The sequence below is a fragment of the Ornithodoros turicata genome, chromosome 10 (genome assembly GCF_037126465.1).
Source record: "Ornithodoros turicata isolate Travis chromosome 10, ASM3712646v1, whole genome shotgun sequence".
NCBI classification, from domain to species: Eukaryota; Metazoa; Arthropoda; class Arachnida; order Ixodida; family Argasidae; genus Ornithodoros; species Ornithodoros turicata.
In genome coordinates this window covers 16,946,515-16,960,288 of record NC_088210.1, presented here as the reverse complement: position 1 = coordinate 16,960,288, position 13,774 = coordinate 16,946,515, and the positions used below count along the sequence as shown (strand labels likewise).

Genomic DNA, 13,774 nt, shown 5'->3' with positions numbered 1-13,774 from the left:
CACCAACCTCTACCCTTTCACCTTTCACCCGATACAAAAGGGAAAGTCGCCTAATTCATCATCATCATCATGGATGAGGATAGGGACTAGTATTAGACGTATCTTGCTACTTGATAAATTGGACCTCCGTAAGCCTGTAAGCACTCTCCTGTTGATTTTTCTTTGCTCCATTTTTACCTGATCATAGTTTAAACTTGGTACTTTTTGGTGTATTAGACCTTTTTAATTCTTAAATGCAATGATTTCTTTCTGGTATGCAATCTATGTAGTGTGAGCCGTGAGCATCCAAATATCCGCATGGTGTCGCTACGGTACCAAATTCTCGGCCGACAACCAACCTATCCTACTTTTTGATGGGGGTTTCTTCAGTTCTTGGGAAACAGCTTTAAGCCGTTCAATGAATTTATTTTAGACAGTATCAAAGGTAACACTACTCCACATAGCCATGGCTACTGTGGAGTATGACCTCGACACTTCGGGTGGCTTGATGCCAGTGAGTTTATTGAGATTTTCTTTTGTGCTCTGCATTGCAGACTCTGTATGTTGAAAATGGCTTCTAGCGCATCAAAAGGTTTTTTGTGAAGGTGTATACACTTAAACTTCTGTGGAGTGTATGCGGGGGCATCTCGGCTCACTTTCGCCGCTCTCTTTAGCAAATCCAAGCCCTCATCGCTCCTCCAGTGAGCGAAGATTCGTCGAAGAAAAAGCGGGAACGGCACCGCAGACATCCTGGTCGTGCAGTCAACCACGATGCCTGCGATAGCTGCAAGGAGGGCGGAGATCTCATCTGCTGCGACCGCTGTCCGGCTACGTTTCACCTTCAGTGCCAGTGAGTTCTCGCTTTGAGTAGGTTGGGGGCGAAGACCTCGTTCTCGTAAACTTGGGCTGCCCTGACACTGGCTCTCGTATCATGGCCGCCGAATGTGACGTTCCACTTGCGAGAGTTCTTCCCGTTCCGTAGTTGTCCGACGTCCAATTTCAGTGTCGTCGACGCCTGTTTGATGCGCAGCTCACGTTTGTTTGTCATTCGAAATTTCGTGAGGAAATTTTGACACGCAGTAATTTCGATTCGCGAGTACTTCGACACCCCGACTTCGAGACAAGGTTACTGGGAGGCTGTTACTTATCTGCTGTCATTGTCACAAAAATTCACACAGTAAGATGTGGAGCTTGTAGAATGCAAATGTGTCGTATTACCATTTTTGTGAAGACTGTACTGTTCTATGAAAACGTCGGTGCAGAAAAAAAAAAAGGTGGGCGGGTTATTTTATCGTAGTACATAAAGGTCTGCCATTCTACAGATAGCTACGTACGGAGGACAACAATCTACCTTCTACGTAGTTTGCAAATCGTGCAGTCATTATGAATATATGATGCATAAAGCATTCATATGTTAAAGCGGAATGGGTCATTTCTTTTCGCGTGATTCCCTTTTCTCAACTCGTTGTTGTTTTTCTTGCAGTGATCCCCCTTTAGATGAAGACGACCTTCCGGCTGGAGAGTGGATATGCCATCATTGTACAGTTACCAAAAAAGGAGCAAAAGATGTAAGATATATTTGTGTCCAGGAAACAGAGTAATCCATTTTATGTCGCTGATAGAAGACATGCAACAAGTTGTTCGTCTTAAATTTCATCGTTTTGCTGTTCAGCAGTGTTCAATCTCTCTCCTATGAAAGTGTGGTAGTTGTGAACGTCACTCCTGGGACCTCCGCCAACTTTAGCTACTTTGGTGACCTCTGGATAGTAAATTTCAGTTGTCACGATATTTTTATGAGTTTGTGAGTCAGTAAAATTTTTACAGAAATTACAAAGATATTACAGAAATCTGCAGGATATTTACAGTCTATGCTTGACCGGAATCTTGTCCTGCCTCCTACACACCTATGTCCTGCTGATGAGGTTAGCTGTTCTGGCCATAAAATGCAGATCACATCGGCAGTGCATAGGCTGGCAACGTTTGGTGAAGCACTGTCAGACAGTCGCATGGAAGGTGTAGCACACCTGTCAGGTTGTGTGAACCTCACCAAGTTCTTGTATTAGCAGGAGGACTTCACTTTTGTATTTTGATAGGCACTTGCCCAGCAAGCACCCTTGTTTAACTTAGAAAGCTTGAAAATACAGCAGACTGGTGTGGAAATGTTGAGGAAAGAGCTTTAGGATGAGAGCCGCCGATATTTCAAAATGTGTCGGCGGCTCTCGTTCTGGGGCTGTTCCCATAACTTTGTAGAAAGTGCCACTAAAGTGGAAAAATTTCTCCTTGCGGAATGAAACATGTTGCTTTGACACCAACATAAAAGGAACAGGGTCTGTCAGTTCCGCCGTTTGTCATTTATGAGCGAAAGTATCCGCACTTTATGCTTTTCCTCTTCTCCCTCCCTTCTCAAGAAGGTCGTCAGTGAGGAACGGGCTCCCATTGGTCTCCTCAAACAATTTGTCCAATCGTTGTGGGCGATCGTTTGACGAGACCAATCCGAGGCCTCTCCACATTGTCACGCTTCTTGATAAGAAGGAAAGGGTAAATTTCCTTTGCTCGTAAATCACGAACGATGCAACCGATGAATCTCGTTCCTTTTGTGTTTGTGTCAAGGTAACAGCATTTTTTCTTTTGTTTTCTCCAAGGAAAAATATTTGCGCATTGGCACCCCTTAACAGTTCATCTTGTGTGTGTCTGTTGACGATGCTGTATGCCGTTGACAATGCTGTGAGTATCTGTTGACGATGTTGACGATCTCATGAATATAGTACATAAAGAAAGCTGTCACACCGTCAATGACATACCCGATAGTCTTTGTGGAAACAGAATCCATCCTGAGTCGTGTCTTCCCACGGAAAATTTCTTATTAATATATGCGTGGCCATGGATATTGTTACGAGGCTTTGTTTTAGGGCTGTGCGACTAATCTAGAATTTAATATTTGATTCAGAATTTGAGTTGAATAGCACATACATAGTTGTTCGCTTTGTTATTTTAAAAAAATCTAAATATTTCCCCAGCCTCGTGCTGTTCATACGGATTTCAGTGCAAAATCTGGTAGAAGTTATAAACTTGATTGTAATGCTGGAGGTGTCACGCCGCAGGTCATTAGAAAGCTGTACAAAACCTACACAAAGCTCGGCTGTACAAATACTCCTGTACCTCATAATGAGACACGGTACTGTTCTTAGGGCAACAAGGGCAATGCAACAACAAACGGCAAGACCGCTGCCATCAAAACGGCACGCAAAATGGAATCTGAGCCTGCCGATAATGGCTCCGAGGAGCAGTCATCGTCTTCCGCTGGTGGAAAGGAGGAAGACTGGCCGTCCACGTCAGCGGCCGCGTGTGACGATGAAGATGAGGAGGACGAGGAAGAAAGGACTCCGCTGCAGATGTTAATCAAAGCAGCATCACTAATGAATGCGAAGCAGTTTGAGCTTCCCCACGAACTGTCGTGTCCCGTTTTGCTTCCAGGTACGTAGATCTTTAATCGCATTATGCGAATATGAGCCCGCAAAATATTTGGAATCCCACAGCTCTGAGTAGGTCCGACCTTTCACTGAATGTACAGCTATTTGATGCGGGTGAACTTGGTTGTAATTATTTAGTGATTTCAGAAATTATGCAGTTAGTCTATGTGCGCCTATGTACGAAAGCTCTCATGTATTTATTTATTTATTCATACTACCGACATGAGGCAGAAGTAGGGTGGCACAGTGTAGAAACAGGAGTTTATAACACATAAACAGACAGTCGGGAAAACAAAAGTAGGGTAAGATTGGTCGGAGTCTTTGTTGAAAATGAGCGTGCGTAACGAAGACACATACACGAAAATATAATGAAAAAATGGCTAAGATGAAATGAACAGATAATAATAATAATTTATTTCTGATAAGGTGCCCATAGTGGTCTGGGAAAAAACATGAATAAATTAAAAAATACAGAGATACACATAAATACAAAGAACCTACACATCAAATACAGTAGGCAAAACAGCAAATGTTAAAGTGAGTTGTGGGAAAAAAGGAAACAGCTAAAGGGAAAATGGGACAGATGAAATTGAGCTTGTGTCTGCTGTCCGTCCTCATTTTGTGTGCTTGTTTTCAAGGTGACAAACAGAAGTAGGCAGAAAAAAATTATCATCATAATATAACATTCATATTTAATAAAATGATTGAATAATAAATAAAATGATTAAGATCCTTCTACAAGATCTGATTTAGGGACTCGAACTAACGTTATCTTAAGCTAAACTACAGTCTGTGTGTGTTGGTCCTGTAGCATGGGCAATTTTGTAAAGCAGGCTTCACCTCATGCAGGGAAGCGTCAGGTGAAGCCCACTTTCGGGAGTTGCGAATACTCGGACATTCGGAAATCCGAGTATTGGCTATTCGATTCGCAAATGAAAAACTTGGAATCCGAGTATCCCCGTGAAATACCGTGCCAAACCAAGGATTCTACGATATTTCGCGGAATCGCGGAAAACCTGGGGCCTTAAACATAACTCCAAGGGGTGCAAGTTGTATGCCTCCATTCTTCTCGGGAAGGAATCATAATTTAAAAACAGTCGATGCGAGTGAAAAAAAGGAACAGGGGACGAAGGATGCTTCTGTCTGGCAGTGCTGAAAGTTGTGGAAACGAAAGGCACTTATCGGGAATTCTGAATACAGGCTCCAGCAAACGGGTGAGAACGAAGGACGGTAATCGCTCAAACTCGAAGAAGCCCGCTCACGAGCTCGACAACGGCCTGGTGCCTTTGCCAGCAAAAGTCTGCTTTCAGTGTAGGAGGTATGTATACCACTTATATAGTAGCTCTCGTGTGATAGGCATACAATGGGACAGGCCTGGGCTAGATGGGACAGATCTGGGCAGTTGGGTTTATCAAACATTTCAATGTATTGTTTTCTATTGTGTTTTCGCAGGAGCTGTCGATGGGCACCACTGATCCAGTGTGACTACTGTCCACTCTTTTTTCATGCGGACTGTCTCGATTACCCACTTGCAACACTGCCGACAACACGCTGGAGATGTCCAAACCATGCGGAGAATCTCCTTGTGAGTTGACCTGAGCTTGACAAGGGAAACAAAAGGAGTGCAGTTTGATTATGATTGGTTATGGTATTAGGTTAGAGCACTTAAATTCAGGGTGCGAATCCAAATATTTGGAGTTTAACCCAATATCAAATATTCGCGCAAATTTTACAGTATGCGCCTTTTGCACTAAAAAGTTTGTACTTTGTAGCTCGTAGCTTCAGTGTGATTTTTCTGGCATTAACCGTCACTAGAAAAAGACTCAGTTCTTCTGTGGGAATCCCCTACTCTTTAATTTTACATGATAGTGTTTTCTACTTTTCAGGTGAGTCTGCACTTACTGGGGTAATTATCTTGATTTCAAAATTCGATGTCGGGCAGTGGCATGTTACGCAAATGAGGATGTACTTGTTTCTGAACGTCCACAGGTCACTTGTGAAACAAAAAAAAAATGGCGTCCTGCCTCAGCTTTGCCACGAACGTCCTTTAGCTTCTTTGCTGGAGTGTGTAAGGGTGTATGTCTCACCTGGGTAAGGTGCGTTGCTGGAATCTTAAACGTAAGGCGTCTCTAAGGCACACTTTTTGTTCCTGGGCTGCAGATGTTATTCAAGAGTCTTAACTTTTTAAAGGCAACGTCCCAGACATCAAATCAAAATCCCCATCCGGCACTGCTACAGTGTATGTGGGAGGGACACCACCCCATCCTCATGCGAAGTAGACACAATTAACTTGGGCTAGCATTGTCATAAGCTAGACAACAACAGTCTGCCTGAGTTGGTCCTGCAGCACTGCCAATTCTTTTTTTTTAAGTGCTTCTTCCGGTTTCCTTCGAAGACATTCCTTCAATTCGGAATTTGAACGTAGAGTTCCTTATTTGATTCGGAAATCAAATCGAACACACAATTATTTGCTTCAATGCTTGACAAAAAATGAAAAGACGAACATTGGCATAGGGCTAGTGAATAATTTTGCTTACGACTTTCAGGACGAAAAACTTCTAACGTCTGTGAGCTTGACCGAGAGGATGAAGCTCTGGGACCGCTACTCCGGCTACATCTCGCAGGACGCAGTCAAATTACAGTTTCTGCGGAAGTGCCACCGCAAGAGTCCCCCGTTCAGGTACAAAGTCCGCATGGCGCCCAAGAACCGTGTCAAGGTCGGTATTCTTTGACCAGCAAAAAAGAGTGACTCAGCACCTTCGTGTTATGCAATCCGATGTCGTTCATATAGGTTCCTAATGCAGTGCGAGAGCAGTACAAAAACCCACCTTCCCTATTACCAAGTGCAGCAGAAATATCGTTCGACCTCCCCGAGAACTCATGCGCGAGTTCCATACCCATGAGCTGTACAACGCCGGAGGAGCAAGACGAGGTTTGTCTGTTTGCAGTTTGAACAATTTATAATAGCAGATACAGGTTCAATCACCATGGTTTATAACTAGAGCCTGAATTTTTTGACAAATATTCTTTTTCTAAATTCCTTCTTCCTAACAGTCCTTCACACGCTCTTAAACACGAGTTACTTCGCAATGAAATTTAAATGCGCATTTGTCCTTGCAGTGGTTAGCGAGTGTTGTGGCTCTCCAGACCAGTATAGCCAAATACCTGGCACGAAGGCAGGTCCTTCCTGGTGATTCATCTCCCAATCATCAAGAGTCTGTCTCTGAAAGCAGGGTTCCTCCTTGCCCAAATGGGCCTCAGGCAAACAGCATTGCCACACCATTTAATGGAGACCTAGACCCAGTCACATTGGTGAGTATACAGTTCCTGTTTTCATGAGCATGACGAGAACATGAATATTGTAAGGAGGTCTGACCCAATACAGATGCAAAACTCTGGGCTGTGGTGACGATCTTTGGTATGACTGAATAATTTAGTGTTGTTGAAGTGCTTCGAAGCTTCAAAGAGTTTTATGGCTCACATTTCATGCAGCGCAAAATGTTTGTGTTGTGAGACCCCTTTTGCTTATCAGTTTGTATACTGTATTTTACGTGTTTTTAATGTTCAATACTTCGTATTTTGCGTCCCCTATTTGTATCTCCAGTATTTGCACTCTGTGACACTAGTGTGATAGATGCCAGTGTGGATCGGGAACCCCTAAAGTATGTAACAAACCACGACTTTTAGCAGACGACACCGCCAGCGTCTTTTCCTGTCGTCTGCTACGGAATATCTTACGGCTGTGTCACAGGCACAACCTACTAGATCATAACGACCATGTCATAGGCAGCCCTTCCCAGCGCCGCATTTGGAAGCTAGCGGTGGCGCTACTCATCGGCACGGTTATTGCTCCCTCAATTTCTGCAATACTTTGCACTTCAGCTTAACTTAGTATATTTGTACAAGCGGTGAATGTCCCACAAGAGATGCTTCTTTCTAAAGCTGATTATCATCACCATTCTACACGTTTTCATAGGAGCTGTCGCTGTCGTCTGCTACGGTAGTCGTCGTACGTCCGCTTCTGCATGTTCAAAATTCAAATTTCCATCGTCCAATCATGATACAGATCTCGCAAGCCGATTAGTGGCGGATCGTGTGGACGGGCTCCTCATAGGGGTGGCTGATTATGACATGGTTGTTATAATCTTGTAGGTCGTGGTCAAAACACAGAATGAACACAAAAATATTGCTCGACACATAAGTTTGTCCGCCCTATGAATGACTTTTACCCTGAGCCTACTGGTCCCTCAGGGTTGAACACAGAGATTTTCCCAGTGAAAATTCTTCCGTTCAGTTTATTCAGACATTCTTCTGCACTGTAATGCAGGTGAAATCTGAACCTGGTACAGTGCCACGGTTAAAACCCGGAACACCACCCCCAAACGACGTAAAATCGGCGAAGCAAAACGTTACGGTTGTGTCGACGTCGACACGGTCGTCCTCTGCTCCAACAATAGTGACCAGAGTGGTGCGCAGCGGCTTGACGCCCTCTTCCACCCTGACGCGGGTGATAACACCGGGGACGTTACCGAGGTCCACATCACCGGGAACGGCTCAACGCTCGGCGGCGGCTGTGAAGGTCGGAAGCGGCAGTCCGCAGGTTGTGACAGTGCATGCAGGTATGCGGGTATGTCCTCGTAGACAAGATAAAAATGCCTTGTTACTGTGATAGAGCTAGAGTCTGGGCTGTTCCGCAAATCCGCGAAATTACGCGGGATTCAGGATTAGGGCCCCGTTTTTTTTTGGGTGGTATTGCTCGGGAAAAACGGTGATAAAACCTGAGACAAGGAACAGAAAATAACAACGCGACACATTCTCAAAATGTATCAATTTACCATCTCGCCTGCACCCTTGTGCTTCTACCATTAACCTATCAATAGGACCCTGTGATTTCGGGTTTCATTTTATTTTTATTTTATTTTTTTTAACCCGTAAAATCGGTTGATATCGGGTGGAAACATAGATTTTCCAGTGGAGAATTTTTAAACAAGTGCTCCTCACATTTTAGATTAACGCAAGATACGGAACAGCTGAATGTCAAGTGGCCATATTGGTGGCTGAATTTGCACTTTGCCACGTTCATTTTCGGGTCTTTTTTTAGTTTTTGCTGTAAGTGATAAAGATGATGCAAATCGGGGGTAAAAGCAGGTTTTCCCGTAAAACAAAGCCCTAGGCATAAACCCTGTTTTTACTCCTGACTTGCATCGTCGTCACTCGAGGTAAGACCCAAAAAGCCCCTATAAGGAACTTGAAAAAGTGCAAAGTGCTTCACTATATCCATATCTTCACTACATGCAGGTTCAGTGTAAAGAGGTTCCTGCAGTTATTATAATCCTTTTGTACTGTTGCTGTTGGCCCATTGATACAGTACAGTGCGCAATTTTGTTTGTCAGTTTCCATGGCGTCTCATTAGCACATTCCTTACATTCCAGGAAAAACTACTGCAGCCACTAGCAAGATAAATATGGCTTCCAGTATAAGCTCATCGCCCGCAATTCTCAATCTTAACAATAGCTTACAAGCATACATTGATGGAGTTGGAGGTACAGTTGCTTTTTTCTTTGTATCTTTTCTTTTTTTCTTTTTTTTTTTTTTCAGTTTCTGTTCCTTTGCTTTTATGATACTCCAGAGTGTGCTAACACAAGCTAGCTAATCCAAAGGTGGACTTTCACCGTTGTTATAGATGTAGAACTCAGCAAACTTGACGAGCGGCTGGTGAAGATTCTGGCATGGCAGCGGCTACAACAGTTGCTACCGGCCAAGAATTCCTCCGCAACGCCTGGAAAGAGAGGAATCAACGGCGTCGTTACACCAGGTATGTGACTACAACCTGCATAGAAATTCAAAACAGGCTAGTGAGCAACCACGCTCTAGAAGCAAGCAAGATGCGACATTTTGATGCTGGGAAAACGTCCTGTTTCACCCTTATGGCTGCAGTGTCACCTCCTTCCGTCGGTATTCCACTACTGAAGTCTCGCGCTGCGGGACAAAAAGGCCCTCGGTACGGGGAGAAATCGGATTTTACCCGAATCACTAAATGTGTGATTCGGGGGGGGGGGGGGGGGGTGAATTTGGGGAAGAGTCAACTAGGACCCGAAAACCTCAATTCCTTGTAATACCGTATGTATTGCCAATGTTGGTCCAATATTGGGCCAAGATGTTGTGCTGCTTGGGCAGCTGATTGACAAACTTGTGGCAGACAGTGATAGACCAGACCCACAGGAGTAAGTCTTCCCTATTGTTTCACGTGACAAGTGGCATCGCTTCTTTTCCACAGGCATGTCTGATGTTCGTGCACGTGCTGTGGTCTGTCCTTTGGTTGGGAAAGGATCCCTCGTGCCAATGGCTTACCGCTCCCTTACTATCGGCACCGGTATGTAGCAGAAAATGACACGGTCGCTATGTTTGCAGAATTGCGCTTGGTAGCGTATTGGGTTCGTTCTAGCCGTCCAAGTCCAACTAATGTTTCTTTGTTTTTTTTTAACAGGTGCTGACATGGACGTGTGCCTCACCAATTATGGTCACTGCAATTATGTTTCTGCAAAACATGCATGTATATTTTATGATGAAGTAGGTAACATTTTTCGTAACAATGCAGTGTATTTCTTTTGCGAGGGCTGCCCCTCCTGTAGCAAGGGACTTCTGACACCCATGCAAACACCAAATTTGTACATTTGTGAACTTTCTACATCACACAATCAGCATCAACATCACAACTCATCGACATGATAAGTAGAGGTGTGCGAATCAATTTTCATTGTGAATATTTCGCTTACACTGCGAATCGAATTTGAATAATCAGAAAAGGGCCAATTTGAATAATTTCGAATACCTCATGGTGAAATATTTTGTGGTGTTGGGCTCATGAGATGATGTTCTGCTCCAAACATGTGAGCCTAACATAACATATCGTGAGAGAAGGGTCCCTCTGTGTTGAGTATGGGAGACTGTATTGTATTAGTGGGATGAACTACATTCAACATGTTCATTGCAGCCTGCTTTGTGTGCACCTCCTCATTTCTATGTTTACATTGTGAATTTCCTGTACTTTTTTTTTTTAAACTGCACATGTTTCCATCTGTTACTCAACATAGCCCTGAAAGTTGTGAGTACATTTACTAGAACCTGCAATGCCCAGAGTAGTGTTTACCATGAGCTCAGAAAATTTGTCGACTTTAGTGACACAATATTGGAAGCGTATACGAAGAGGGGAGTCAAGTCCTGTAGATCACATCAACAAAATGCAGAAACCGACACTGAGGATTTTTGTTTAGGTTTAATTGATACACGCTTTCGCGTGGAAGACCGCGCTTCTTCAGGTTCTTCTTTCTGTATTTTGTTTATGTGACACAATATTGTAAACAAAGTGGGCTTCACCTAACTCTCGGATGTAATGAGACGAAGCACACTTGCAGAATGGCGAGAGCGATACCTCCTTCAGCACTATTCAAAAAATATTCGAAAATTACGAGTACGGAAAATAGGTTGCCAATAGCATTCAAATAGCATCACAAAACTTATGATTTGACATCAAAATCATAGCCTCATCGACCTCACAACATGAATTTCAAACCCCGTCTCCTTTCATTTTGTTTATTAATCCCTTAAAGGCCAGAAATAATTACATACGGAGTGTGCTGGAATATATATTATAATATAATATATATTAGAAGTCGAAATCGAGTCGAATGGGAGGAAAAAATGCTGAATATTGAATCGAATATCAATAGTCGTGCAAATTTAAAATGCGTGCCTTTTGCAATGCGCCAGCGCCGCTAAAGTGCGCGTGGGAGGGACTCTGCCCCTTTCTCAGGCGTACTGTACACGATTAACTTGGGCTAATGTTATCTTAAACCGAACAACAACTGTCTGCCTGTGTTGAACTGGCAGCACTGTAAATTTCTTAAAGCAGGCTTCGCGTCATGCAGGGAAGCATCAGGTGAAACCCACTTTCCAGGTGCTGTCGTTCATAGTCCAATATTATATTCGTAGTCATATCATCATTCGTATATTCGTAGTCCATAGTCGTATAGTCGAATATTCGGAAAACTGAATGTTGGATATTCGATTCGATATTCCTTCGATTAATATAATAAGCCTTTGATTCACGAATCGAATACTTCGAGTTATTGATATGAGATTCGCATCCAAGAATCCGAATATTCGTGCACGTCTAGGTATAAGCCTAAAAAGCAGTGTTGCAGTGAGCAGTGTACATTGTAGCCTTACCCTTTCTATTTTAGATAACAAAGCACTATGAGCTGCTCAACTACAGCGAGCACGGGACAACTGTAGACAACGTTCTGTACTCGTGCGACTTCTCAGACAAGCACACGATACCTTCATCAGCAGCGTCAACTACGGTTGCCGCTGTGCGGCAACTCGTTGAAAATTCTAAAGAAAAGTCGCTGCCCAAAGACGAAGCTGCCGAGGGTCGGACAACTATGACTGCTTTTGGAGGGGCCAATGTAAGCAGATACCGTTTTCATGCCTGTCTTTGTCAGAATTGTGAAAAGTGAAAAATATACCTCGCAAAATATACATTGAAGACGAAGTCCGATCTTGCAGCTAATCTTTGATGGATTTCGTTCGTTTGCTTACCTGCATCTGTTGCATTTTAAATACCGTGAGAGTGAGCAAGACCAAAAATGAGAGGAGGGGAAATTGTCTCTCCTCTCCTTTCGTTTCCCACTCTCACTCTCTATCACATCAGCCGGTACGACTTTCCCGAATCCGTGACAGCAGAAATCGACCCACTTCAAATTGTTTCTTGGTGTTCGGGGAAACTTTCCATGCAATGCCAGGGAACTTCCATGATATGCCTTTATCGGCGTTAAGATACAGGCAAAACGCTGCCATTACGTGATCTTTCAGCCGACATGAGCAACGAATGACCGGACGTGCGAGGTGGAACAGGAATGTATGAGCGAGGAAGGAACAAAGGTCAACTATGAGATCAGTCCTACTGGATCTGACTTTGATAGTAGCATTGATAAATGTTCCACCCACAATGAGCATACTAAAACATGCACTTGACACACGGGCTCGGATTACTGTTGACACTGTCTGTGATGTAGAGTTTAAAGTGGGAGATATGATGTCAAAACCATTCCTCAGCAAAACTCACTCATGAGCATGCTCATTCATGCTCACTTCTGCTCAGTGTGGTGAGTGAGTTGAGCATGAGTGAGCAATTGGAGAGATGAGCAGGTGATGAGTGAGTGTAAATGAGCTATAGTGAGCGGTAATTAAAGTCTCCAGACTACGGCAAGCGCTGTGTAGATCAGCCAGACGATTAACACTAAGTGAATCTGAACACCGTAGTAGTTCATTGAGACCTTCTCGATATCCTGAACAGTTACAATGATACCATAACACCATGGGCTAGGGGAAGTCTCATGGTCAAAGTGCCTGCAGTTCTTACACGGGGGAATGTGATGTACTTGCAAAAAATTCGCACTCATGAGCATGCTTACTCATGCTTACTCATGCTCAATATGACAAATGAGTTGAGCATGAGTGAGCAGACGGAGAACTGAGCGAGAAGTGAGTGAGCAAACAAGGAGCTGAGCTTGAGATGAGTGAGCAGGGGTCGCAAGTGCCGACCTTTGGTCAAAACTGCCTGCGAACGCAATCCTCCAACTCAGTGATTTATCGAGACCCCCCCTACACCCCCGCAAAATCTGGAGGAGACCCCCCCTAAAATTTTGTGAGATTGCACAATATTTCGTCAAAAGCATGTAAAGACACCCCCTTGCGGAGCACAACACCCCCCAAGGACGAAATCCTGGGTAAACCACTGCCCCAGTATCCATATTTGAATTTCTACTTTTTTTGCAGGTTCGAAAGCAGTGCGGCTGCAAGACAAGCAGCTCGAGCCTTATTGGTGGCAGCAGGGCAGGATGGGAAGGGACAGCGTTACTACACCATGGAAGTTACATCAAAGTGGGCTGTATACAACTCGTGTTTAGCATTACGGACTTCGAATCGCAATCCTGAGTCATCGTGCTTTACCATTCAGGCCATCGGCCTCGGTGTACATAGTTGTAAATAGGACACGAATGGGCTGCTTTCGTACAGCCGAACCTCGTCTTTGTGTACAAGTGCGTGTATGTGTGTGTGTGTGTGTATGCCCACGGCAGGGACTATTGTATAGTTAAGTTTAGCTACAAAAGCAGTTGGAATGCAGCGGGTGCGGTTGCGATGTACAGTTCATGTTGTAAGATCAAGAATGGTCCCGGTGCTGGGATCTTGATTATTTTTAAACTGTTAGATGTGTCTCGTTTTTAATGGAAGCGTAGTAAATAGCAGATACTAATCGTGGA

At 43.9% G+C, this 13,774-nt stretch overlaps 1 protein-coding gene across 1 annotated transcript; it reads left to right on the top strand.

Moving 5' to 3' along the window:
• The first annotated feature begins 297 nt into the window (after positions 1-297).
• On the top strand, positions 298-13,774 carry LOC135370716 (PHD finger protein 12-like). Its single transcript, XM_064604522.1, has 16 exons — positions 298-493; positions 654-829; positions 1,463-1,547; positions 3,168-3,453; positions 4,650-4,767; positions 4,902-5,034; positions 5,996-6,166; positions 6,241-6,381; positions 6,570-6,761; positions 7,777-8,068; positions 8,882-8,992; positions 9,133-9,264; positions 9,727-9,822; positions 9,937-10,019; positions 11,693-11,917; positions 13,290-13,774. The coding sequence occupies exons 1-16, from the start codon at positions 446-448 to the stop codon at positions 13,446-13,448; spliced, it is 2,448 nt and encodes an 815-aa protein (XP_064460592.1). The 5' UTR covers positions 298-445; the 3' UTR covers positions 13,449-13,774.